The sequence below is a fragment of the Cydia strobilella genome, chromosome 25 (assembly GCF_947568885.1).
Source record: "Cydia strobilella chromosome 25, ilCydStro3.1, whole genome shotgun sequence".
Lineage (NCBI taxonomy): Eukaryota > Metazoa > Arthropoda > Insecta > Lepidoptera > Tortricidae > Cydia > Cydia strobilella.
This window is the reverse complement of record NC_086065.1, coordinates 3,969,830-3,997,698: the sequence shown is the minus strand read 5'-3', so window position 1 is coordinate 3,997,698 and position 27,869 is coordinate 3,969,830. Positions and strand designations below refer to the sequence as shown.

The following is a 27,869-nucleotide window of genomic DNA, read 5'->3' as shown; positions in this document are numbered from 1 at the left end:
TAGCTCTTATGTCAGCGAATTAAGAACTATGGGACATATTTTTGAGTAAGTTGTACTAAAAAAATAAGTTTTGAACCTTATTTTATCTCATATAAGTCATCACTACCATCAGTTTCGTATGTTACCGGCTTTTGGGAATGTTACTGGTAACATTGGTAACTTACTAGCAACATTCCCAAATGGAAACTTACTGGTAGCGGGAATGTTACCGCTGCCCATCACTAGCTACGACGCACGGTTTAGGAGATACAGCCCTAAAATGATTTTTTTTCCACTTTCTTTTTTGCGTTTTTCAATCTTAATTAGGGGTTTCTTAAAGGGATTTTTTTTAATTATTTTTGCGCTACGATGCACGGTGTAGGAGATACAGCCCTATAAAGTTTTTTTGTTATTTTTTTTTCTTTTTTTTCATTGTGTTTTTATTATATTACTTTGGGGCTTCATAAAGGGGAACGAAATTTTTATTATTTTTGCGCCACCACGCACGGTTTAGGAGATATTATATCTATATATATAGCTATAATAGCTATAAAGTTTTTTTCCTGGTTTTTTTAAAAGTTTTAATTAAGGATTTCTTAAGGGGAACGAAAATTTGATTATTTTTGTGCTACGATGCACGGTTTAGGAGATGCAGCCCTATAAAGATTTTTTCCTCTTTTTTTTTCTTTTTTGCGTTTTTAAATCTTAATTAGGGGCTTCTTAAAGGGGAGCGAAAATTTGATTATTTTTGCGCTACGATGCACGATATAGGAGATACAGCTAATACAGCCCTATAAAGATTTTGTTTCTTTTTTTTTTTCATTGTATTTTTCATGTATTACTTTTGGGTTACATAAAGGGGAACGAAAATTTTATTATTTTTGCGCTACGACGCATGGTTTAGGAGATACAGTCCTATATTTTTTTTTACAATGCATGTGCTCGAAAAGTGCGTTTCCTACGGAGCCATATCGTGCGGAAAGTACTGCTTTTCCGCACTAGTGCTTTTTGTTTTCAATTTTTTTTTACAGTACATATGGTGCTACTTTCTCGCACTAGTGCGGAAAAGAGCACTTACCGTGCATATGTCGAAAGTTTAAAGGGCCATATGTACTGTAAAACGTACGATACACGTGCGAATAGGTAATTCGCAACTCGTGTCGATTTAAAACACTCCTTTTAATAATTAAACTTATTTGCCATGACATGTTTTTTTATTTACTCGCACAATGCATAGTAAAACATTGTATGATACACGTGCGTAAAGATGATTTCCGCACTTGTTGCATAAATAGCAATTTTTTTTATCAAAGAATGAAAGAAAGTCACGGTATTAATAACCAAATTTTACTTTAGTGGTACCTTTTCCCTATCACTGTCACAAATGTATGTGGCGTTCACGTAAACGCGATATTTTTAAGATTTCCCTGCGCAATGTTGCCAGCTCGCTCGCAAATCAAACATGTACTTACAGTTCTTTTGCATAATGGTGACATTGTACAATATCTATGAGTTTTAAATAGGTAAAAGATAATTCGACGCATTCTTTGCTTGCTTGTTGCTTGTTGTTGTGTTGTTTGCGTAACTTCTTTGAATAAGTTGCGTTAATTTGGCGCACAGGCGAAGTAAACATGCGTTGCGTACGGCAAGGTCACGCCGCGGCCCCACCCTGCACGGCCTCCGTTGCCCATTCAGACCGCCCGCTAGCTTCGTTTGAACGCAAATAATATTTTTGTAATATTTGTTTATGCAGTGGATGAAAGTGACACAAATTCATACATCTTATTTATCCCGCATTTCAAATTAATAAGATGTAAACTCTAATATCTTTAATATTCTTTTGTAACGGTGACAGCCTGTTACAACAAAATCATCAAATATCTTATGAAGCTATGCCTTAATAAGACACAAAATCATTTAATGGACCTATTTAAACGATTAAATTCGACCTAAGTAATTTTTTTTAACTCTAATTTTTTTTTGTGTCTTTTAGAATATTATGACATAGTATCAGATTGCAGTGGACGTAATTGACACAAACTATGTTTTCACACTAAAAACACTATCCTAAATGCAACACAGTTACATGTTTTCTCTCGAATATTTTTTTCTCCAAGATAATTCAAAATAAAAAATAATTACCACAAAATAACAAATTACTAGAAAAGCAAATTATATATATGACACAAAACAAAATGTAAGATTTACATCTTAACAAAGTATTCATAAGCGAAAACAGAATTGACTTTAATATTTTTATAACCTAGGGGTCAAAATATAGCCAGCGGTACAGGTCTACTATCTACATGGGATCGAATACATCGTTTCAACATAAGGATTGCTTTTGTGTTCAGTATTTTTCAGGGCATGAATATTATTTTAATAAAAGTTACAAGCTTAGCAAGTTTAGCAAAAAAGTTTACGAAAACGCACGTTAAATTCATTCACGCATTCGTTATTTAAAAATATTATCTATGATAAAAACAATACTTAACCCTTAAATCGACAATCGTTTTTTTGTGTTATTATGTGGTTGTTTAATGTAGAAAAATCATTAAAAAAATTATTTATAATAGTTTCGAAAAAAACATATGTCAAGTTCGACGTTGCCAGGTTCGGCGTAAAGTAATGAAGTAAAAGACGTCCAGTATTTTGGACGTTGCCGAGTATACAGCACTTTATGTTTATTAGACAAATTCATGTTTTTTTTAAATAAATATAGAATTATAGCAGTTTTTAATTAGAAATACATGAACCGATAATGTCAACTTGTGTAATAAATTTAAGTAAAAACTATTTTTTTTGTATTTTTGTTGTTTTAACAATAACTTCATAGCTCGTAGGTGTTGAAAATTTACCAGTCATTAACGTCATTATTTAACATTAAATAAATTTAGGGAGGTAACGTAGTAGGATGCAGTAACATCTGAGCAATGATTTTTACAATAATGCAAGCGCTTTTAACAAAATTTTCGTAAGAAATTTCTCAATTTAAATCGGGTCTTTCTGTTGATGAACGAAAAGAAAAAAAATACGTAATTTTTTTTATGGATTTGGTTCATTAAGCTGTCACGCGGCTAGTAATTACTTTTTAAAACGTTTTGAAATACCTAACATCCCTCAGTTTATTTTATTTACCGCAAAGCTACCAAAAAAATATTAATTTTACTCTTCGCATACTTGGCATTTGGCAACGCTCAACATACGGGACTTAGCAAAAGTGCCGTATAATCGACAACGGGAAAAATACTGGACATTACACTTTTTAAGTGTGTTTTACCCAAAAATAGAACACATTTTTTTGTAAATCATACTGCCACGTAAGAAATAGTTAGTAACCTATTACATGTTTTAAAGCTGCATAATACTGTCATATAAAAAAATATTGAAATATGGGAAAAATGACAGTCTGTCGGATGCTTCCTTGCAAGCTCTGCGTTGTAGGACTGACAAAAATATTATGTTCATACTGAACGCTGCTCGCACTATTAGTGCTTGAGAAAGGAGACCTAGGCTCTCCGAAACATGTCGCGAAACATTAAATCAGGCAGAGCTGGAGGCAGAGGACGAACACGGTGAAGGGAGACATGGTGTTGTTCCTTAGCTTTCGAAATTACTTGAAACTAATAGTTGCTTATGTAACTGGTTAAGCTTTTATACTAAAGCGGTTTTAATGGAATGTTGAAAACATTGATAACGAACACGTGGTATAAAATCAGTGTTTTGGCTATTAAATAGTATTTGCCTAAAACAATGAGGTCTGAATTGATAGTGACTTCAAACGTGATAAATCACAAGCTGTTGAATTAATTGTTATATTCAATTTGTCTATTGTTTTAAATCAAAGGAATTTTCGAGTAGTGATAAAAACCCATTTATAAACTAGGATTGCGAAGCGAAGAATCATTTTAGTGAGAACTTCCACTACGAACAAGTCAAAATGGCGTTCAAAGTTATGATCCTCTGCGCTTTCGCCCTTCTGGTCCAGGTAACTTTATAACTTCTAATTTTTTTTTAATAAAATCGTCTTTTGGACAATTGACACCACTGCTTTTTGTTAAATAAATATTTGTTTCGACTCATTTTGCCATTCTAAGTGGCATCATGGATAGTTGGATACCCATATAATATGGTCAATAAGTAATACCAACAACAAACACTCAGTGCTTACCCTAATGGAGATACAATTTGCCATATATTGGTTGCTCAGTAATAAGCTTTGCGTACTTGAAATAATAAATTCATTTAGGATTTGCTCTGCTATATTTCAAGTATATTTTTGATTAGTATTGGAATGTATTGTATTGTATTAAATGTTGTTTTGTGTTGCAGTCCATCTCCGGACAGAGCTGCGGGTGCTCGTGCGGGTCCGGCCGCTCCGGCATATACGGCAGGTCCGGCTCTATTGGGTCCGTGTCCTCTAGCAGCTCCGGCTCTATTGGGTCCGTGTCCTCTAGCAGCTCCATCAGCTCCAAGTCTATCTCCGTCTCCAACAGCGGCGGCGATTTCCTCGTCACCTGTGTCGGCCCCATCTCCCCCTCTGGCATCGCCGTCTCCTCCGAGCTCGGCCTGAGCGGGGACTTGAACGTCAACGGGGAACTGCCGTTCCTGAGCGCCGTGGAGTTCTCGGGCCAATACGACACTAAAGGGTCCGGGTGCGTGGACTACAGCTGCGGCACGTGCGGGAACGTGGCTATCACCAGCGTCCAGGGCGGCTCCGGCTGCGGCTGCGGCTGCGGACGCTAAGAGCACCAACTACCAATGACTCGAAAACTGTATGTTATTTGTGGCTGTTGAACTCCAAACTAGTACTTACAGTTATGTACTTGTACAGTTGTGCTTATCCATTAAAATTTATTGTTCAAATAGCATTGTGTTTCAAATACCTACATTATTAACATTATGATTCGTGTCCATTTTCAAATGAAAGGTCGTGACTAGTGCCAATAATTTTATTGGAATTTCTGTTCGATAAGTAAAATGTGACTAGTCAGACCAAGCTAAATTGGCAGCGATTTTGATTTTATATGACATGTAGTCTGTGATATGACCAAGGTGAATAGAGTGTATAGAGGGTTATTGTCATAGTAAATTTTGTAGTTACAGTAAATTTACCGCCATCTTTCGACACAGGATTAAAACTAAATTATTCGTGCGCTACCTGCTTTTTAAAGTTTCCTGTCCTTTATATCCTACTACCCTAAGGTTGTCTGGAAGAGATCGCTTACATCGATTAGATCGCCTGTTGCTACCTTTATTTACATTGTAAATCTATTATTGAATTTTTCTTTTGTGGTGCAATAAAAGTGTATTTACTTACTTACTAAAAATGAAAATGAATAAAAATATCAAAAAGTATAATTAAATATCCCATCAAAAACATTAGGTACATGTAAAAAGATGCAAGTCTCGCAACACAATACTTCTACTACAAAAAAGTGACATAAATCGAGTGTAGTAGCTACTTCCCCTTTTATAGCCTATTTATTTTTTTAACCTGCGGGCTAGCACATGATTGGCGCGAGAGTATCTCGCCGCGACATAGACTACCCGTCCCCCTTTAATTTATACAGTTAGTAAAAGACGGGTAGTCTATCTCGCGGCGAGATACTGTCGCGTCAATCATGTGCTCGGCCTACTGGCCGGGGATTTTCTCGACAGATTAGTAAAGTTTGCATAAAAATCCGTTCAACCGTTTTTACGTGATGCGCGATCAAATAAACAGACAAACAGATAAACAGACAAAAATTCTAAAAACTCTTGGAACGTGTTCTGTTATCGATTCTAAGTATCTACACACGTCGTCATCGTGTATCATGTACATTTATTCTGAGGTTGTGCAATAAAGAGGATTTGTATTGTAGTGTATTGTATCCCCAGGCAATTTTTTTCGAATATCTTCCATGTACGACCCTCTTCAGCTTTATTATATGTATAGATTATCACTACACGAATAAGCAACAACTATTAATATAAAAAAAACCGACCAAGTGCGAGTCGGACTCGCGCACGAAGGGCTCCGTACCATTACGCAAAAAAACGGGAAAAAAACACGTTTGTTGTATGGAAGCCCCACTTAAATATTTATTTTATTCTGTTTTTAGCATTTGTTGTAATAGCGGCAACAGAAATACATCATCTGTGACAATTTCAATTGTCTAGCTATCACGATTCATGAGATACAGCCTGGTGACATACATACAGACGGACAGCGGAGTCTTAGTAATAGGGTCCCGTTTTTGCCCTTTGTGTACGGAACCCTATTTTATTTTATTGTTGGGGTGTTGTGGGCCTGTGAGTGTCACGTCGACCAAGCAGTGATCTATTGTGACGGCCCTTTAAAGTTCGTTACTAATGCCCGTTGAGTCCAGAAAATTCCAGATTCTTTGGGCCGTAATGTTCTGTACCTCATAGGGTTGCAGTATGTGCCGCCCTAAGTGGATACTTCTTTTTGACATTAGTGGTCCACAGGAACAGAGAATGTGCATTGCAGTCTCCTCTGATTCCTGGCAGAACCTGCATGTCGCATCCTGTTTCTTCCCAATTCGGAACATGTGTTTGTTCAACTTACAGTGTCCAGTCAATATTCTAGTCACTGCGCAGGTTTTATATCTTTTGAGCCTTAGAAGCTCCTTAGCAGTTTTGCCGTTGAACCCTTTGATTAGAGCTTTCGAGTGTTCTTGTCCTTTGACGAACTTCCACCAATCGATTGCTCTCGTTTTTTCTATGTTGCTGAGCAGAGAGTATGCATCCCGTTTTGTGATTCCACAGAACGGTTCTGGGCCGACCAGGGGTGTGTCTGCGCCCTTTCTAGCAAGTTCGTCCGCTTCTTCGTTTCCGTTAATGTCGGAGTGCCCTGGTACCCATCTAAGTACGGAACCCTAATAAGCACAGGCCATTTCAGCACTTTCAGGTTTCCGTGTCCAGCATCGTTATAAGAAATATGCTAACTGGCAAGCGCGCTCCTTTATACATTTGGTGGAATCGAATCGGCAAAGTGGAAACTGAATACTGAATAAATATAAAGAATTTAGAGAAAGGCCGAAAATTGATTTGGCCGAATGTTCGGTTCAAATCTTACTGAACCGAATATTCGGCCGCTATTCGGTTATTCATCTATAACATTCTAATAAACCATTTCAGAACGCTTCAAATAGGTACCTACATGGTCAAATAATCTTGCTTGGTGGTGGAGGATTTACAAGTATTTACCTATAGATAGCTACACCAAGTTACTTTTAGTAGTTGCTGTTAGCAATGCTTAACCAATGTAAATGCACTAATAATTTACGATCAGGTGGCATCAATGCTCATTTGCCTACATCGTAATCACACACTCACGTGCTATTATTGAAATAACAATTTGAAACCAATAGGTATTAAAGTGAATTATTAATTAGAACAGTGCTTACAATGCGTCAACAGAGTGATATTTGATGTTGTTTCTTACAGTTCGTATTATTGCCATATTTAATAAAAAAAACCGGCCAAGTGCGAGTCGGACTCACGCACGAAGGGTTCCGTACCATTACGGAAAAAACAGCAAAAAAATCACGTTTGTGGTATGGGAGCCCCATTTAAATATTTATATTATTCTGTTTTTAGTATTTGTTTTAATAGCGGCAACAGAAATACATCATCTGTGAAAATTTCAACTGTCTAGCTATCACGGTTCATGAGATACAGCCTGGTGACAGACAGACAGACAGACGGACAGCGGAGTCTTAGTAATAGGGTCCCGTTTTTACCCTTTGGGTACGGAACCCTAAAAATGACTAAATGGTCGTCATGTAACAAACAATTATTAAATAAATCGACTCTTTTTCATTGATCAGCGTGGTTTTGTAATTGTTATAAATTCATCTTTGTTGATTCAGACTACTCTCTTTATTTAGCTGTAGATATTTGGGTGATTTCTATTATGATACGAGTATATAATAATAGAGTCAGAAATGATGATATCCGCAGTAGAACTAGGGTCACCGACATATCTCGCGGCAGTGGGCGGGGCACATTGCTCGAAGAACTGATGGCCGGTGGGGCCGGAAGGTGGAGTGGCGTCCGCGTACCGGAAGATGAACTGCCGGTAGGCCTCTAACGAGATGGAGCGACGACCTGGTGAAGGTCGCGGGAATTCGGTGGATGCGAGCGGCACAGGATCGGTCGGAGTGGCGAGCCTTGGGGGAGGCCTATGTCCAGCAGTGGACGTCTATCGGCTGACATGATGATGATGATGATATAATAATATAGGGTTTAACTGATATCGAAGCAAAGCATGACATTATTGCATTACTCTTTTTGTTACCAAGCACCTTTGTACTTCAGTCGTTATCGGGTTTTGCATGCCACCCTCTCCTATTAAGATTCAAGGAAAATTATCGTTTTCTCAGTAAGTGATTTATGTAAACCTTTTGACAAATAAAATGTCCTAAACCTAAAAACCCTATCTCAATATGCACCTAATATATCTATAATTATATATTGCGTAATGAAACATTTGATAGAATTGTATAATCACAGAGAGAAGAATATGTAGAATTATATTAGAGTTAGAGTGTATAATCACATGAAATTATTACTAACAACACTATTAGCACGTAAGGTTTATCTGTAAGTGCTGATATGTATAATAATTAACAAATGATTATAGAGTTATGACAATATTATGGTCATTGTGCTTTTATTATATACACGACTCTAATCGTGTTTAAGTATCCCTCGTTGACGCTGTCGTAGAATAGAATTAAAGCGACAAAAACGAAGATGAATGAACTTTTAATAATAAACCGTGAGAAAAAATGAAAACGTTTTAGCTTCCGTCAATATTAAAAAAATATCAACATATGATATGACGCTGACTTAGATGTTGCATGGCACGTTTGTTTTGCAGTGTATAAGGCTCTAAATGAGGTAAAATGCCATATAGGAGTTACCTAGAAACACAACAAATGTATATTATTATTATTATAATGTGCCTAAGAATAATTATCTCTAGGTAGAGTTGCGTAATAGCTACCTAGCCTACCTAATGGTGAGTAAGGGTGCCAGAAGAGATACACACACTAGTAAAAAAGCGAAACATAGTATGGTCATATATATTATTGTGTCACAGCATTGAGCGTCTTCAATTTTACATCCGATAAATAATTAAATTAAAAATATCGGTAGATACATAACTTGCAGTTTTCGAGTCATTGTTAGTTGGTGTTCTTAGCGTCCGCAGCCGCAGCCGCAGCCGGAGCTGCCCTGCACGCTGGTGATGGCCACGTTCCCGCACGTGCCGCAGCTGTAGTCCACGCACCCGGACCCTTTAGTGTCGTATTGGCCCGAGAACTCCACGGCGCTCAGGAACGGCAGTTCCCCGTTGACGTTCAAGTCCCCGCTCAGGCCGAGCTCGGAGGAGACGGCGATGCCAGAGGGGGAGATGGGGCCGACACAGGTGACGAGGAAGTCGCCGCCGCTGTTGGAGACGGAGATAGACTTGGAGCTGATGGAGCTGCTAGAGGACACGGACCCAATAGAGCCGGAGCTGCTAGAGGACACGGACCCAATAGAGCCGGAGCTGATGTATTTGCCGGAGCGGCCGGACCCGCACGAGCAACCGCAGCTCTTTCCGGAGATGGACTGCAACACAAAAGAACATTAAATACATATTAATCCAATACTGAATAAAAAACTTTAAATAGGATTTAAAAGTAAATAAATTTAGTTATATCTGGTAGTTAATATTTATAAGGTGAGCCACCAATATATGGCAAATATCCGGATGAGCACATTCAGCACAAAATGTTTGTTGTTGTTATTTATTGATTTTATTATATAAGTAAGTAATTATGATGCAATTTAGAGTGCCAAAGGTCTAAAAACCCGTTTGTTAAATAAAAAGCAGTGTGATAATGAATCACACGAGACGTTAATTATTTCCGAGAAATAAATAAGAACAGTTTTAAAGTTACCTGGATCAGAAGGGCGAAAGCGCAGAGGATCACAACTTTGAACGCCATTTTGACTTGTTCTTAGTGGAAGTGCTCACTAGAATGATTCTTCGCTTCGCAGACCTAGTTTATAAATGGATTTTTATCACTACTTCAAAAATCCTTGGATTTTAGAACAAAGACTAATTACACATAACAATTAATTCAACAGCCTTTGATTGATCACGTTTGAAGTCACTATCAGCTCAGGCCTCATTGATTCAGTAAAATACTATTTAGACAAAACAGTGATTTTCTACCACGTGTTCGAGTTATCAATGATTTCAACATTCCATTGAAACCACTTTAGTATAAAAGCTGAACCAGCTATATAAGCAATTATAGTTTCAAGTCACTTTGAAAGCTAAGGAACACCACCATGTCTCCCTTCACCGTGTTCGTCCTCTGCCTCCAGCTCTGCCTGATTCAGGTAAATATTGTTACTTAAATCATTTGTTAATTGCTGATTTTGATCTTGGCTGTAACTGCCCCCTCTAATAACAAATTCGTATATTTATGAAGAAATACATAAAAATTAGAAACTAAAACCCGTTCTGAGCCATGCTGGGTCCAAAGGTCCCCATCACACTAGCAGCGTTACCGATAGCGATGGAGACCTGTTGGACAAGCAGAACGGGGGTCACTCCCTTTCTCTCTGAGGTGCTTGCCAAGCTCTCGGAAGAGCTCACGCGCCTCCCGCCCCCAGGGCCCGGCCGCGAAGTCGTAGGTGTCTTCCAAAGCAGAGTATTTCAGGCGCTTGCTTTTGGCGGCAGTCTCTGTCGCTGAGCCTGCCGACTTAGCAGTGTGTCCTACATGGGATGCAGCAAATGTACTCACACAGGTTGCATCCCATATAAGACAAAGCGCTCTTTGCCAGGGAACCAGCGTCAGCCCGTCGGGTCGTTTGCCGTCTAAATTAGAACAAATTAAATTACTTTGTTATGAAAATATGTATAAAAAAAAAACTTTCATAACACCCATACCTACTATCAAATTATAATAGGCACGCGCGACATAACGTAGGTATATATAAAGGACTTAGTGACTTATTAAGAACTTATACTACTTTCAGCAACACGCATTTGTAACATACTTGATGCACACCGGATTGTCCAATGTATTAAAATTATACTTGAAAGTTGTCTTGGATTTTAACAGACCTATTATCTTTCTAGTCCGTGCTGAGCCAGAAGTGCTGCGGTACGGGTAAAAGCTCGTACAGCTCTGTGAGCTCTGGCAGCAGCGGCGGCTCGTACGGCGGGCAGGGCTGCGGACAGGTGGGCGCGGCCGGCACCATCGACGCGTGTGGCACCACCTGCGTCACCGGCGCCGTGCCCGTGCTCGGCTCCGTCTGCTTCGGCGGCTGCGCGCCCGCCCGCGGCTCCGTCTCCATCTGCGGGCAGTGCGGATGCGGATGCAACTAACCTTTTCCCCGACGATCTAATACCTAGTCTAAAGAAATTTTGAAATCCGTAATAAAGGAAGAGATGGAACTTGTTTGGAAATAAATAGCAAATTTTGTATACAATGACGCTTCATTTTATATTTTATTTATAATTATACTTCATATCCAAATCCAAGACAACAAATATGATTTACAAAGCAGCAGTGCATGGAATCATGCCGTCGTTGTCACACATTTTAGAGATATAATATTTAAAAAACAAGTTCGCGCTGTCCCTGTCTTACTATGCCATAATCCCCTGCCATCCCCCTCCAACCAATATATTTATATGCAAGGATGCTAAGCTAATAGTTTTCCAGGTTATATTAAAATAATTCAATAATTGCTTTTTCAACACACTTGCTCGAAACGACGTTTTTATTCCACCGATTTTCGGCTCATAATCCTAGATATTAAAACACGCGTGCTCTTTCAGTGTATTATTCCACTCGTGCTTTTTCATTATATTATCCGACTGAGTTAAGAAGGTAACTGATTGCTAATAATGTACATGGATAGGGAGCCTTCTTTAATTGGTCGGACTGGCGGGCACCGGCGCGCCTGCGCGGTGCGCGGCCCGGCCGGCTCGCTCGCCGCCCGCGGCCGCGGCAGGGGCGAGGGGCGGCCGGCAGTGACAGATGCAACACACAATACTGTTTCAACTATTAAGTTTGATTAATATGAAAGTTTCTTTTTTTTTCTCGCAAGTGTGTTGAAAAACGTCGTATGAAACGCGTGTGCATTGGTCATTACACACATCGGCTTTCTTATTGCGCGCTCGCTTACAGCTCGCGCGCACAATATCGCCTCGTGTGTAATAACCACACAGCACACTTGTATCATAATGTACTATTATTATGCTTTTTCTCAACGTTATTGAAAAAAAAAATGTTACGCAATTGTTGGTTACAGTTACATAAAAAGAGAAAAGAATGGTTGAAAAAATTTAGGTCAGCAGTACAATTCGTCAGCAGTCAGCGAAACAATTGCCTTAGTACCCCTGCATGCATATTTATATTATACCTATATTATGCAAGGATGGTAAGCTAATAGTTTTCCTGGTGGTACATCTGGTTATTTTCTTTGATAACACGGCGTCAAAGGCGTAATTGATAATGTGAAATATTTAGTTATTAATCCCACGTTGTTTTATCATTCATGTAGTCCTGGTATAATAAGCTTTAGAAATAAGTTTACGCTTTATTTTATTTTTTAATTTACCTAAATTTATTATTTGATAATTCAGTAATATTGTTTGGAAGTTTATTATAAAATCTTACACAATTACCTATGAATGATTTTTTTTTTCTTTTATGGCGCCGAGTGTAGGGCACTGCGAGCTTATGTTTATTTCTAGTATTTATATTATAAATGTCACAATTCTTTCTAAAATTGACAATATTTGTATGTACATACAGAATATTCTCATAAATATATTGACAGTTCACTGTCATTGTGTTAATTTCTTTAAATTAAATTTATCTCTAAGTGTGAATCGTTTCAGTAAAGTTAAATTTATTGCGTGGTGTTCGGTGCGTTAATGCTCTCCAGCCACGGCGTTCAGCATCATGTAATAGGAAAATGTTGTCTTCAGGACCTAAAAAATAATGAATAATTTTGGCATTTCCTATAAAAAGAGACCTTATTGTCGATGGCGCTTACGCCGCACAGCGTCGGGAGGCATTGTATTTATATCGGAGCATCGTTAATAATGGCGTAAGCGCCATCGACAATAAGGTCCCTTTTTAAAGAAAATACCACAATTTATCTAAGGAGCCTAATCGTTTCTGGTTGAACCTTACGACGGCCGTAGTTTTTCGGTGTATCCATTTTTTGTCAAATGTATCAATGTTTTTAACTTTAGAGCCCATTGGTTGACTGGTACAGAATGCCTGGCATTTAGTATTAAGTTAAATAAAAGCTTATAAAAATAAAGGTTTAACATTAATGAGTTTAGAACAAACCGCGGCCATAGTCTGCAAGCCCACGGGAACCATCTTGGCGGCCTTGAGCGTGATGGGGTTTTGCGCCCTCTGCAACAGGACCATCACTGTCTTGCGGTTGCTGGTGTCCATACACTGCCACGGTATTGCGTACACGGCGTCGATCAGCTGCTCGCTCTGTCAATACGATGTCACTTTCTGAATCAGTTCTAAGTTAAATTACTGATGTAATACAGTAGAATCCGTATATGGGGCATTTTCTATAAAAAGGGACCTTATATTGTCGATGGTACTTACGCCGCACAGCGTCGCGCGGCGTTGTATTTATTTCGGAGCATCGTTTATAATGGCGTAAGCGCCATCGACAATAAGGTCCCGTTTTATAGAAAATACCACATATAATGACATCGAAGAAAAATGACAAATACATCATACTAATCGGAAGTAATATAAAACATATAATCAATTTCTTAATTTTGTAAATTTTCCAAAATAATCTCAAATCACTTTGTGAGAGATGAGTTTTATTAATTTTGTACCAATTATAAACTTGTCACTGAGAATCAAAACTATAGGGGCCCACTGATTATCAGTCCGCCGGACGATATCAGCCTGTCGGTTAGAACAAAAATTTGACAGATCCGAACAACTGACAGGCCGATATCGTCCGGCGGACTGGTAATCAGGGCCCATTAAAACAAAAATACGCCACGCACTCATCAAACGTCCCGCCGAGAAAGACATGGGGACGGCCACAAAAATTCAATTTAATTCAATTTATTTATTAAATAAAGATAACAATGATCTTAATTTTTGTTAGTATATTCTTAAAAATAATAGTACTTAAAAATTAAATTCGATTTTACTTTTAAAATAATTTCATTAATTACAGGACAACACACATGATCAGCAATCATCTTTAGGATGCTGTTTGGGCTGTCCCTCGTTCTGCTTAGCAGAGACGCTGCATTTTTGCGCAAGATTGCTGCAATCCCATCGGTGCGTGACTCCGCGAACATGGTGGATGCGCTGCAGAATTTGGGCAGGCCAATCAGCATGCAGCATGTGCCTAATAGTATGATATTTGGGTATATCGGACCCACAGTTGTTTAGGCATACGCCATCCGCCATCAACATGGCACCCGACATGTGTACCGCTGAGCTGCTCGACAAGTGCGTCTACATACAGGCAAAAAAGTAATGGTGAGCTCAATCCACCCTGACGCACCCCGCACTCAAGCCTGTATGGTTCCGTAGCCTCACCTGCCCACCGTTTTCCTGGTTTAAATACCAGTACCTGAGAAGATGGATTAACTCTGGCGGTAACCCAGACCTATGCAACTTAGCCCACAGAATATCATAAGATACAAGGTCAAAAGCTTTCGTCAGGTCCAAAAAACAGGCATAAATAGGCATTTTTCTGTCTGTGTAGTATAGAAAACCAGCGAATGTGTTAGTATAACCGGACATAATTTCATAAAAATTGGATTTACTAGCGACCCGCCCGGGCTTCTCACGGGTGCAATGCTGATGTATTATAAATATAAACCTTTCTATTGAATCACTTTTAACTGAAAAAAACCGCATCAAAATCCGTTGCGTAGTTTTAAAGATTTAAGCATACATAGGGACAAACAAACTACGTAGTGATAGGGCACAGTAAGCGATTTGTCACTATAGGTAAGCGAAGTCATCTTAATCAGACTTTGTTACAAAGAATTTTATTATAAAAACCAAACTCCGCACAGTAATTACATTAAGTAAGCGGCTGGTCAATACCTCTAAGCAGTCATAATAAACGGATTCCACATTCGTCGGACGGATTCAAGTCGGACAACACAACAAAACAATTTTTCTATTTTTATTACCTTAGTACTTATCATTTCGAAAAGTATAGAAACTTGAATCAGTTGTTGGTGCACCCCGAGAGTTAACGGTCCATATTTAGCCAGCGCGTCTGCCGTCAGCGAGGAAACCTCAAGCAAACACGTGCACGTAAGGAGTTGCATCAGCAAATAAAATACAAACAATTCCTCACTAAACGCGTCGGAGCACTTGTCCACAAACCTGAAACGGAATTATCATTAGGGATTGACGGGCTTTCACTATTGCAAAACATACCTAAGTCATCAACTTTTTAAATATAAGTTATACGGCTTTCCTGTCGATATCATAAATCAAACGGATTAAACCTAATTTTTAGGGTTCCGTTCCCAAAGGGTAAAAACGGGACCCTATTACTAAGACTGTCCGTCTGTCCGTCCGTCTGTCCGTTTGTCCGTCTGTCTGTAACCAGGCTGTATTTCATGAACCGTGATAGCTAGACAGTTGAAATTTTCACAGATGATGTATTTCTGTTGCCGCTATAACAACAAATACTAAAAACAGAATAATATAAATATTTAAATGGGGAACCCATACAATAAACGTGATTTTTTTGTCTGTTTTTTTCCGTAATGGTACGGAACCCTTCGTGCGCGAGTCCGACTCGCACTTGGCCGATTTTTGTACTTTAGGTATCCTTATTGGCATGTTCCAAACCACGTTCTACTCTTAAAAATTTGTTTGATGAAAGTCTGTGTACCCAAGTACTTCCGTAATGTCCACAGAAAAAAAACGCCGGTTTCCCCATTTTTGACCCACCTGAATCAAATCGCAATCAAAATCAAATCCAAAAAATCCTGAATCAAATTTGTATGTCGCAGTCAAATTGTAAATCGGGAAAGACCTAACAACGCCGTTTGTAATTTGCCGCGACATTTTTGTCGAATTAGTTCTTTAATTTATCACGTGTGGCGCTACACATCAAAACTATGACAAACGCTGGGGTGTCCATCAAATCTGGAGTTCGTCGGACTTATTAGGGGCGTGGGGGGGGGGGGGGGCTTTTGGATCTGGGTGGCTCCGGCGCTGCTGAATAGCCGCCCTTGCTCTCTAGGGGTAGATACAGACAAGATCACGTGGATAGTGGGTTGCTTTGATTCTGTTTTGGGTGACCTTGAGATTTTGTTGGCCTTGAGATTTTGTTGTGGTGGTTTGGTATAAAAGTTAATATAAATTTAAAACACCAAACCATGGTCACACTCAGACAACCATCACGTTTACATTGACACCATGGTATAATAAAACAAGGTACTCTCTTCCGAGACTCGCGAACCACGTGACTGACACAAGCCTACGTCATCGTGCTGTTAAAAGGTTCAGGTTCATTCAGGCTTGTGTCAGCCGTGGTTCGCGAGTCTCGGAAGAGAGTACCAGGCGGAGTATATTATTATACCATGCATTGACACTTGAGCGCAGTAACAATTTTTCTTCGGCTATTTGCAAACGTGAAAACGTTTGTAAATTGACGCTTGTAAACGGCGGATTCTTACAATTCGCCTACGAGTCCTGCGACATACATATGTATTATATTTCCTGTTAAATGAAATCTTCTTGAAACTTACTTTATGATTAATTTGTGGTGTTCGATGATTTCCTTTAAGATTTCTCGGACTCGCATATTCTCTTCAGGTGAATACATGCCCTCCTTCGGAATTATGCTTAGCAGGTTGTGTTTCAAAATTTTAAGATGGCCCCAAATTTGAAAGACAATAAGGGAGAGCAGGAGGTCGAAGGCTACGAGGCCACATGAAGTGTTATAGGCGGTAGGAATATTGAATACGAAGAGAACCCAATATCCCTTAATGGTAGTATACACGTCTTCGGTGAAACAGTAGAAATAGACGGCTTGCTCAAAAGTGCGGTTGGCGGGCCGGTCCGTGCCGAACATTCCGTTGCTGTAGTTGTTATACCACGGCATGAACGTGAACAGGCTCATACCACAGGTCATCTGACAGACCATGTACAGTGTGAATATCACTGATATGTAGTGGATCTGCGTATGTATCTAAACAGAATACAAAAAGAACTATTTTATTGAATAATTTACAATGTATTTACGCTCTTTAGATTTCATGCAATTTTATATGACTATTTTATTTATTTTTATATTAAATTTAATTGTACAGTAAATATTACAAAGAACACATTCAATGACTCCTGGCTTTTTCTATCAGTCAAATTAAAGACAAGTGTGAGTGGTGAAATGTTATTTGAATAAATTAAGATTTACAAAAGTAATACTAAGCGACGTGTAGAATAGAAACAAACCTTCGAAGCGTACTGCGTTCGATTCTTGAAGTAAAACAGGTGGAATTCTAGTAAATAATCCTTTATTATCTCTCGATATTTAGCCGTCCAAGCGATAAATAACCTTTGCTGTAATTACGATTAAATTTGACAATGAAAAAATTGATTATGCAAAAATAGTAACTAGTACAGGTGAAGAATAGAATAAGACAAAAAATGGTACTAAAAGCGAATTATTTTAAGTGAAGACTTTTTTTATCCCATTGCTGGGCGATAAAGGGCTGATATGATACTGATGATCCAGCACTTACCAAACACAAGAATTCTAAAAACATGCATAAAAGCACGTGCCCCGCTTCGAAGAACGATATCGTCTCTCTCTTGTACCAGATATAGGTTGCGCCCAAACTCGGTAAAGCTATAGCGAATACGATCAACAGCATATTGTACATGGACAGTATAAAGTCCAGGCGGCGCCGGCCGAATTGCCTGTGTGGCCAAGAGCCAATGGAGCTTAACATGAAACTCAGCATACCGATGTACTTAAAATTCAGGGGCGACCTTGCATCACTAAAAATCAAAATTATCTGAGGTTACTCTGTAGATCAAACTTTTTTTTATTACTCAAATAAGTGACACAGCAATCACAGCATTATACAGTAAACAAACCCCTGTGAAACTTCAAAATAAGAATACAATGAAACAAAACAAAACTACAAATAAAAACCAGCCAAGTGTGAGTTGGACTCGCGCACGAAGGGTTCCGTACCATTACGGAACAAAACAGCAAAAATATCACGTTTGTTGTACGGGAGCCCCATTAAAATATTTATATTATTCTGTTTTTAGTATTTGTTGTTATAGCGGCAACAGAAATATCTCATCTGTGAAAATTTCAACTATCTCTATCTATCTATCACGGTTCATTATATAATTTATTGCGAATTTTGATTGTATTAATTTAATTTATTGTAAAAAAAAATTCCATTCATTTAATTTATTGTAAATTTTTAAATTAATTTAATTTAATTAGTATTTTAAATATTAACAATAGATTTTAAGTCACCATGTACCTAACCCCAATGGATCCTAGTTATCTTAATAAAGAAATTATAAATAAAATAAAAAAATTAAAAATTATATACAGCCTAGTGACAGACAGACGGACAGACGGACGGACAGACAGACAGCGGAGTCTTAGTAATAGGGTCCCGTTTTTACCCTTTGGGTACGGAACCTTAAAAACGACAAATTAAACATTACATTTGGGCGACGAATGCGGGGTACGAGGGCCCAGGGGAAGTTGCCCAGGAACCGCCGAACCACCACCACACCCTTCGGCCAGACGTCCGCGCTAGCGATGCCGATGGTGTCCTGCAGCGACCACCGCACGCGCACCACAAATGAACTGAAGTGCACATAGTGACGCGACTGTATCTGGTGCACTCTCAGCGTGTAAGTATTTAAGTAAATATTCTTTATTGTGCACCATAAAATTAAAAAAAAATACACAGAAAGCGAAATACAAGCTTAAGACTAGGTAACAACAGGCGGTCTTATCGCTAAAAAGCGATCTCTTTCAGACAACCTTTGGGTAGCAGGAAAGTTAAGTACTTACAACTTTGAACGAGTAGTGCCGATATACATATAGGTAAATTAACAATTTATAAACTTGAAAATCATATATACATACAAATACAATAAATATATACACATATATACATACATACATACGTGTAGTGTAAAGGTGTCAAATAAAATATTTAAATGTTAATTTTAGGAATAAATAAATACGTAGGCTTACCTACTAACATTTTATTCTGTTATTAATTTTTAAATAAATATCTTACCTGTCATCAAATCGTCTTTTCAGAGAATAAAAAACTTGTGTTAGTGTCATGTTGTACTAAAAAATTAAAAATAAATTTTGGTATGATTAAAAAAAACCAGCCAAGTGCGAGTCGAACTCGCGCACCGAGTGTACCGTAATTTTTAGTATTTGTAGCGGCAACAGAAATACATCATCTGTGAAAATTTCCACGAAATGCCTTGGTTAAGGCTATTTTAAAATGTTTTCCTAGGTCAACATTAGTAAATTAGTTTTCACAATGGACCAAGGCGATGAAAACTAGTTTTGAACTTTTGGCAAACAAATAACACATTACGGAAACGCTGGCCCCACTTTTGCTTGATTTGTTTAGTTTTTCTTAATTTAACAAAAGTATTGTTTACTGACAACACAACTTTTTTTAAACCTGACGAAGGCAAAATAATCCTTCCTTTGTTCACCGCCAATTTAAAGCATTTGTTTCTTTCACATGTTTATGCATACACGTGGCTAATTAACCCGTGGACCGCCCCACTATCACAGTAGTATGGAACTCCTATACTAGCTACCATCACACGTGTGACAGTGGGCGCTCCACGGGTTAATCCTATAGTATTTCTAAAATAATACTAAATTATCAGTCCGCTAAGAAACTAAAATTATAGGTAACAGCGAAAATAGCCAAGGCAAGGCAAGGCAGGGCAAGGCAAGGCACGGCAAGGCAAGGCAAGACAACACAAGACAAGACAAGATAATATTATTCATTTAAAACTTGTGCTAATTGGCTTTATAGAATGGGTGATATTTATTAACAATTTATGCTTAAATACACTACATTCATAGATTCAACTCAAAATAAGTACAGGTCATGTTACAAACTTTAATACCGAACGAATTTGTATTTTCTGTCGCTCATGGAAATTTGATAACAATACCTAAACTAAGTAAACATTTACTTGTACAGTCGCCATCAGATATATCGGAGCGGCCAAAGTGTTCACAATATCTGAACACGCACTCTAACACCCTGAGAATAAAGGCGTGATCAGATATATGTGAGCACCTTAGCCGCTCCGATATATCTGATGGCGACTGTATCTTAGGTATGCACTTTTTGTAAGTCAATGTATCAGTGGGTAATGAATTGAATATATGAAAAATTGCTATAATGTGTCATACCCATACCCATAAAAAAATGTACCTAGCTATACTTCTTGTACCTACACAGTTTGAACAATAAATGTTTCTGATTTCTGATTTCTGATTTCTGATTTCTGACTTCTGATATTGTTGTGAAGCACTCGTTGTTACCATTAACATTTCTTAGTGATTACGTGTACTGTGTACTCCGTAATTGAGGTACAGTCAAACAGGGGAATTATAGACAGGTTTCAAGTTCAAAGGAAAAATAAAAACATTTCAATTATAGCATTATCAATCTGATTGCTGTTCATGGACTCCAGTCCCTAGTTATATTTTGCTTTTTAGGGTTCCGTACCCAAAGGGTAAAAACGGGACCCTATTATTAAGACTCCGCTTTCCGTCTGTCTGTCTGACACCAGGCTGTATCTCATGAACCGTGATAGCTAGATAGTTGAAATTTTCACAAATGATGTATTTCTGTTACAAATACTGAAAAGTACGGATCTCTCGTTGCTCGAGTCCGACTCGCACTTGGCCGGTTTTTACGTATAATATAAACATAAACATATATGTAAATAGTTTATTTTATTTTTTATGTGCTTGTCCCAAAATAGGCAATGGAGTGGGATAAACTTAGACACCAAGGTTTTGGTGAGATTTATCGTAGTAAGACAGCCGCCTTGTAACGTAACAATATGGGACTGTTTTGACGTTTTAAATAAGGTACTAAGCAAGTTAAGGGCGCGTTCACATTGAACACGAAAATATTATTAAAGTACAAACGAGTAATCGAGTATGGTGATGCGTGTCATCTGGACTTAAATATTTATTTTATTCTGTTTTTAGTATTTGTTGTTATAGCGGCAACAGAAATACATCATTTTTTTTTATACCACATATACGTCGGTGGCAATCAAGTATACGGCCCGCCTGATGGTAAGCAGTTACCGTAGCCTATGGACGCCTGCAACACCGAAGATATTACACGCGCGTTGCCGACCCTAACACTCCTCTCCCTCGTTGAGCTCTGGCAACCTTACTTACCGGCAGGACCACAATACTATGAGTAGAGTCTAGTGTTATTTGGCTGCGGTTTTCTGTAAGGTGGAGGTACTTCTCCAGTTGGGCTCTGCTCTAGATCTGGAATGACATCCGCTGTCCTGTGCCCTATCACACAAAGCGAGATGTCATTCACAGTCCCCATACCTCTCTTTTGGACGTAGTTTAAGGACATATCCGGGTCCGGACGCAGTTTAAGGACATACCCGGGTCTCATCATCTGTGAAAATTTCAACTGTCTAGCTATCACGGACATCACGGTTCATGAGATACAGCTTGGTGACAGACGGACAGCCAGACAGACAGACAGACAGACAGACAGCGGAGTCTTAGTAATAGGGTCCCGTTTTTACCCTTTGGGTACGGAACCTTAAAAGAACGGACAAATTGATAACCTCCTCCTTTTTGAAAGTCGGTTAAAAACACAAATAAGTAGGTCAGTTTTGACTAAAACAAGTTAAGAAATCGCTAATTTATTTATTTATCAACATTTATTAGCTAATTTTTAATTAGGTGCGCATGAGCACGTTCTACAACCGATATCGGAACTTTTGACCAAAACCACGTGCTTGTATTGACAACGTTATCAACAACTCATTTCATTACACTTAAGTTTTTAAACACGTATATATAAATGGTATAGTTTTCACGTTAAAAGTAGTTTTTACACGTCCGTCAGAAACATCTGACGTCCATCAAAACAGGTGGTTTGAATTCTCACATCAAGGACACTAAACATCATCAGATCATCTGGTTTAAAGATGTTTCCCGTCAGTTTATTCGCTCTCTGTATCGCTTGCCTCATACAGGTAAACATTTTTGATTATACTTAATGGGGTTGGCAACTGTCAAAGGTTTGCAGAGATGGTGCCATCATAGCTTGCCCCTTTTTCTATGAGATTTGGCTTAAAGGGCTGGCATCCAGGGCATTAAAAAAATAAAAATTTGACACAATTCTAGGGATTGACAGGGCAAGCTATGCTGGCGCCATCTGCTAATTATTTCGACCGGCCAACCCCATTATAGTGGCTGTTGTACCACAACGCCGCGCGCGCTCAAATGCCGGGCGCCTTCGGCGTCGTAAAACAGTCGGGAGTAGCCCGAAGTAAAAAGGAGCGCGCTGACCGCGCTCCAATCCCGGGACAAGTTTTAGACTTTATTACTAAGTCAATCAGGGTCATAATAGATGATTTTACTTTATGCACTAGAGCAGAAAAAGCAACTTTATTTCGCTTACACGCGGCTTAAACACAAATTTTACAAGCACGAGAAATGAAATACCTACCGGTCGGTTGTTAACCAACGGATGAAATGGTGCCTTTCTCCCGAGTTAATATAAACACTCTAATTTTAGGAAAGTAAAATACATGTGTACCTACTTATTTAAAAAACATAACTAAGTAGATATATATAAACTTACATAGATTTTTCGAGGGTAAGTATAATTAACTCCTTTTCGAAAAGGAGATGGCGGGACGACTTAGACGCATTTTTTTCTCCGGATTGGCGGGACACTACAAACGACAGGGTCGAGTGGAGGAAACGAGGGGAGGCCTTTGCCCAGCAGTGGGACACTAAATTAGGCTAGTAAAAAAAAAGAAAAGTATAATTAACAATTTAGGTAGTATCGTTATTTATGGAGCGGAGAATTAAAATCAGAATGGAAATTGTCCAACAAATGCATTGAAAACCAAATTTTAATTTGTACACCGAAAAAAAATTAACTTGGAATGTAAAATGCTCTAAAGTAGAAACGTATCACTGTCTGCACACTTCATAGACCAACAATGACCTGCTTTCAGAGCATGACAAATGAAAAATCTTATAAAATTGCCTTCTTTCCCAAAGGTCAATTATTGTGCAGCCCGGAGAACCTACGCCGTGATCAACGGACCTGCTGTTTATGGGAGTAACTTGGTCTACATACCGGTACCTCTTTTTATATTTACATTTTCTTTTTTGTTGATTAGGCACCAGTCAATTTTTAGAGTCTGTTCGGAAAGAGAAGAGTCGTGGAATGTATTGGGACCCATACATTCTACGGCTCTTCTCTTTCCGAACAGACTATATCATGATTAGAGAAAACTTTCCGTCGGACGTACCGTTTTCGAGCTTTAAGCAAAACCTGAAAAAGAGCAATATTTATGCACACCTTCTGGAATTGCGCAAGCGCAAACTCAAGGACTATACACGCTTTTACGACCAAATGAAGGTATTAAAACCATTTCCAGCTTGCTGGGAATTAATTCCTCAAAACGCTTTTTAGGGTACCGTACCCAAAGGGTAAACACGGGACCCTATTACTAAGACTCCTATGTCCGTCTGTCTGTCTGCCTGTCACCAGGCTGTATCTCATGAACCGTGATAGCTAGACAGTTAAAATTTTCACAGGTGATGTATTTATGTTGCCGCTATAACAAACAAATACTAAAAAGTATGGAACCCTCGGTGGGCGAGTCCCACTCGCACTTGCCCGTTTTTTTGATTGGCCTATAATGTGAGTTTCAGTTTGAAGTATCTATGTTTATGTCATTGTAATTTCTACAGACAATCACGGACCAAAACTGTATATACGGATCCAGCTACACCTTACCTGTCAGCTATGACAGCTACAGTCTAAGCTACCCTAGCGTCTCCTGCAGCTGCCCCAGCTGCGTCACTTCTAGCTCAGTCAGCGTCACTCCTAGCTCAGTCAGCGTCACTCCTAGCTCAATCAGCGCCACTCCTAGCTCGGTCAGCGTCACTCCTAGCTCAGTCAGCGTCACTCCGAGCGGTACCTACGGGGGGAAAGGTTCTGGAAAAGTGAGCGTAACCGGCACCGTCGACGCGTGCGGCTCTACCTGCGTGGCCGGATCCGTGCCCGTGCTGGGCTCCGCGTGTTTCAACGGCTGCGCACCCGCCTGCGGGTCCGTGTCCATCAGAGGACAGTGCGAATGCGGTTGTTACTAAAATACCTTTAGCAATTTGCTTGCCTTAAAGCCTTAGTTAAAGTTAAAGGATGACTCCGTTAGAACGGTCCAGGATGCATAGCCAACATTTTTTTTTGTTCACGGAGTGGGCGAATGCTTTTACGCACCGCCCCCCCCCCTGGCCGCGAGAAGGCAATTGATGGGGGGGGGGTGGGACTCGCCGCTCCTGTCCCCTCTCAACTGGCGAGAGGGGAAGGAGAACCTTGCCCTACCCACTAAACCCACTCCGGCGTTTCATCCTCTTTGCCGTTTACGAGGGCGCCATGGGATCGAGTACACTCTACCATGGATGCATAGCCAACATGCCAATCGTCTACGCTCCGTAGCGCGTAACTGTCACTGTCGCACAATAGAAGAGAGAGATCACCACAGACCCGTCATACGGATCGGACGTCATACGGGTCATCGGCGGAAGTATGTAAGTGCGAAAGTGACAGGCATAGTGACAGGTGATAAAAATGCAACCATGCTGACACCGGAATATGCCCGGTATCGTGATAAAACGGATCCCACTATTTTTGTTACACCTTGTATATCGCGCAATCTAGGTATAGGTAACATATTTTACAGTACATATGGTGCTACTTTCTCGCACTAGTGCGTAAAGTGCACTTTTTGTGCATATGTCGAAAGTTTAAAGGGCCATATGTACTGTAAAACGTTGTTCGATACACGTGCGAATAGGTAATTCACAACTCGTGTCGATTTAAAACACTCCGTGCGGTCGTGTTTTAATTTATCGCCACTCGTTTCGAATTTCCTCTTTTCCGCACTTGTATCGAAAATAACTATACCGATGTCATTTTTTCCCAGTACTCATTTTCGCTATGAAACTTATACAGGTGGATTTTTTTTTGGGTCAGTGAGGGCAGGTGGAGGGCAGCTACCAGATCCCGTACCGCTACACGAAAATGGTCTTAGAAGACCTTCCCTCAATTTAAAATTAATAAAGATTGGCGTTTACTGATTTTGGAAAAACATACAGGTTGCTAGAAAAAGATCAATTTTGACAAACTTTTTTTTATGCCAATCGATCCCATTCCTATCCAAGATCAAAAGCTTGTATCGGACTAAACAAAATTTCCGACTAGAAAAGCCACAAATCGAGGAAAACTTTTCCCATACAATTTGAATAAAAATGATTTATTTTTATTTTTCACATGGAAAAAATTTCCTCGATTTGTGGCTTTTCTAGCCAGACATTTTCTTTTGGTCCCATGCAAGCTTTTGATCCTTGATAGGAATGATTGACATAAAAATTTTTTGGCAAAAATTACCTTTTCCTCGCACCCTGTATGTTTTTTCCAAAATCTGTAAAAAACATGAAATCGAGGGAAGATACTCTAAAAGCGTTTTCGCGCACGGGATCTGGTAGCTGCCCTCACTGACCCCTAAAAGAAAATCCAGCCTGTATATTCGTTTCTTAGCGGATTGCTAATTTAGTATTATTTTAGAAATACTATGGGATTACTTAGCCACTTATACGCATAAACATGTGAAAGAAACAAATGCTTAATCGCGGCGAAAGGAGTAAGAATTGTTACGCTTTCGTTAGGTTAAGTTCGCCTTTGTGTTGTATGTATTTTGATTTTATTTTATCCTCAATATACTCATTATTAATTAAGCAAGAAAATAAAACAAATTAAACACAATATCAAAAGTTAATTGTGTTGCCAGTTAAACTATTTTTCAACACATATATACACGTACTTTTACTAAATTAAGTGGGACCACAGAATAACTAATAGTACTACGTGGGACCGAGAGAAGTCATATCATGGACACAGCGTCTCCGTATCCGTAATCCGTAATACAATTAGTAGATTGTGTCACAAGGGAGCAAAATGACATATTTACGGCGAGGGCGTACAATTGAATCCTAAACGAAGCGAAGGATTCTATAATAGAATCCTGAGCGTAGCGAGGGATTCTAACATAGAATCCTGAGCGTAGTGAGGGATTCAAGTGTTAACGCCCAAGGTGAAAATAATTTTGCTACCATGTGACACATACTGCTTTTCACATCACCTATGAGGAAATTACATACATATATTAGGTTTCAAAACATTATTATTTTAAGCAAAGATCGATACGGACAAAGTGCCAAAAATATGTATACACGACCTTAGTATAGGTACATACTTCTGGCACTTTGTCCGTATCGATATTTTCAGACGTGACTGTACCAGGCGCGGATACAGGGGGGGGGGGGCACTAGGGGCAATTGCCCCCCCCTGAACCCCTGACACAAGACTCGGTGCAATTTTTCAACAATTGACTAAAGTATAACGAAACTGGGTCCTGTAATACAGGGTTTCCTAGCTCAGGACACAGGGTCGTGATTTACTGTATTTTAAAATTTACTTTTTTATTTTTTTCATTTTCAATTGGAAAAAAATGCCCACCCTACGTACTTAAATATGAGTACAACAAATAGTTTCCATGATCCCGCGGCTCCGCTCGGATTTTGACAAAACAGTGCCCGAAAGCCGCGCGAAGAGAAATTACGTAAACGTTTCGACGGATATACGAGTATGAGTATACATATACAATAACACAACGCTTTTGATTTTATACACTTATAAGAATCGTCTCGTCTTGATAAATTAACTTTTATTTTGTTGTTAGTTTTTTTTTTTACAAACCCCAATCCTTATACCTACGATTTATTTCTACCATTTTTGTAATTTGGCAAGAAGTTACCCCCCCCTGCATGAAATCCTGGATCCGCGCCTAGACTGTACTGACAAATTAAAAGTACCTACAGCTCATAATTATATACCTTATATCTTTTCAAAGACAGCAGCAAACACCTAAAATTATACAATGAAAATCAAGTACATTATTTTTGTAGATTTTTCTGGTAACAAATTAGCTCTTACCCCTTTGAACCAAATCTTCGGAAGAACACTATGAAGACTGATATCACTTATATTTATTATTATAAAGTTATTGATTTAAACCAAGTATTTACAAATTTATACACAATACAGAACCACATAATTATGCTTTGTGAAATATTTGTACAATTTTTTTTAAATATAAACTTTTTAAATTGCATAGACAAGTATGGCTGCGTTTAAGGAGACCTAAAATGTCAAAATAAAAATTAAATTATTAAACGAATGTTTTTTACGTTTCTTTGTAAATATTACGCTAATTAATTAATTTACTTAATTTAAATATGCTATTAATTAATTTAACATATGCTAATTACATTTATTGTTTACAATTATAACAAAATATTATTTAAGTTAGAAAATTGTATGCACGTAATCGATTATAAAGAAATTGTAATCGATTATATGCATACTAATTTCATATGTCTTTGTGTCAATATTTCATACTGGCAACAAAATGTCCTTGAACAGAAAAGTGCCACTTTGATCCCTCCTAGCA

At 38.7% G+C, this 27,869-nt stretch overlaps 5 protein-coding genes across 6 annotated transcripts; 3 read left to right on the top strand and 2 right to left on the bottom strand.

Annotated features, from left to right (window-relative positions):
• The first annotated feature begins 3,826 nt into the window (after positions 1-3,826).
• Positions 3,827-4,848, top strand: LOC134752885 (chorion class high-cysteine HCB protein 13-like). Its single transcript, XM_063688660.1, has 2 exons — positions 3,827-3,967; positions 4,312-4,848. The coding sequence occupies exons 1-2, from the start codon at positions 3,920-3,922 to the stop codon at positions 4,723-4,725; spliced, it is 462 nt and encodes a 153-aa protein (XP_063544730.1). The 5' UTR covers positions 3,827-3,919; the 3' UTR covers positions 4,726-4,848.
• A 4,212-nt stretch (positions 4,849-9,060) lies between these two features.
• Positions 9,061-10,077, bottom strand: LOC134752646 (chorion class high-cysteine HCB protein 13-like). The gene is made up of 2 exons (XM_063688316.1): positions 9,936-10,077; positions 9,061-9,603 (listed from the first exon to the last, which is right to left on the bottom strand). The coding sequence occupies exons 1-2, from the start codon at positions 9,981-9,983 to the stop codon at positions 9,190-9,192; spliced, it is 462 nt and encodes a 153-aa protein (XP_063544386.1). The 5' UTR covers positions 9,984-10,077; the 3' UTR covers positions 9,061-9,189.
• Positions 10,078-10,258: 181 nt separating this feature from the next.
• LOC134752907 (chorion class high-cysteine HCA protein 12-like) lies at positions 10,259-11,397 on the top strand. The gene is made up of 2 exons (XM_063688688.1): positions 10,259-10,383; positions 11,129-11,397. Exons 1-2 carry the CDS (start codon positions 10,333-10,335, stop codon positions 11,375-11,377), a joined length of 300 nt encoding a protein of 99 aa, XP_063544758.1. The 5' UTR covers positions 10,259-10,332; the 3' UTR covers positions 11,378-11,397.
• A 1,266-nt stretch (positions 11,398-12,663) lies between these two features.
• LOC134752838 (uncharacterized) lies at positions 12,664-19,386 on the bottom strand. Of its 2 annotated transcripts, XM_063688598.1 has the most exons (7): positions 19,322-19,386; positions 17,783-18,041; positions 17,493-17,600; positions 16,787-17,229; positions 15,209-15,407; positions 13,362-13,517; positions 12,667-12,994 (listed from the first exon to the last, which is right to left on the bottom strand). In XM_063688598.1, the coding sequence occupies exons 1-7, from the start codon at positions 19,369-19,371 to the stop codon at positions 12,935-12,937; spliced, it is 1,275 nt and encodes a 424-aa protein (XP_063544668.1). In that variant the 5' UTR covers positions 19,372-19,386; the 3' UTR covers positions 12,667-12,934. The 2 variants fall into 2 exon arrangements, with proteins under 2 accessions (XP_063544669.1, XP_063544668.1); XM_063688599.1 differs by lacking the exon at positions 17,493-17,600 and having other exon boundaries at positions 12,664-12,994.
• Positions 19,387-22,177: 2,791 nt separating this feature from the next.
• LOC134752717 (uncharacterized) lies at positions 22,178-27,147 on the top strand. Its single transcript, XM_063688403.1, has 3 exons — positions 22,178-22,310; positions 23,350-23,430; positions 24,049-27,147. Exons 1-3 carry the CDS (start codon positions 22,263-22,265, stop codon positions 24,448-24,450), a joined length of 531 nt encoding a protein of 176 aa, XP_063544473.1. The 5' UTR covers positions 22,178-22,262; the 3' UTR covers positions 24,451-27,147.
• Positions 27,148-27,869: the final 722 nt, after the last annotated feature.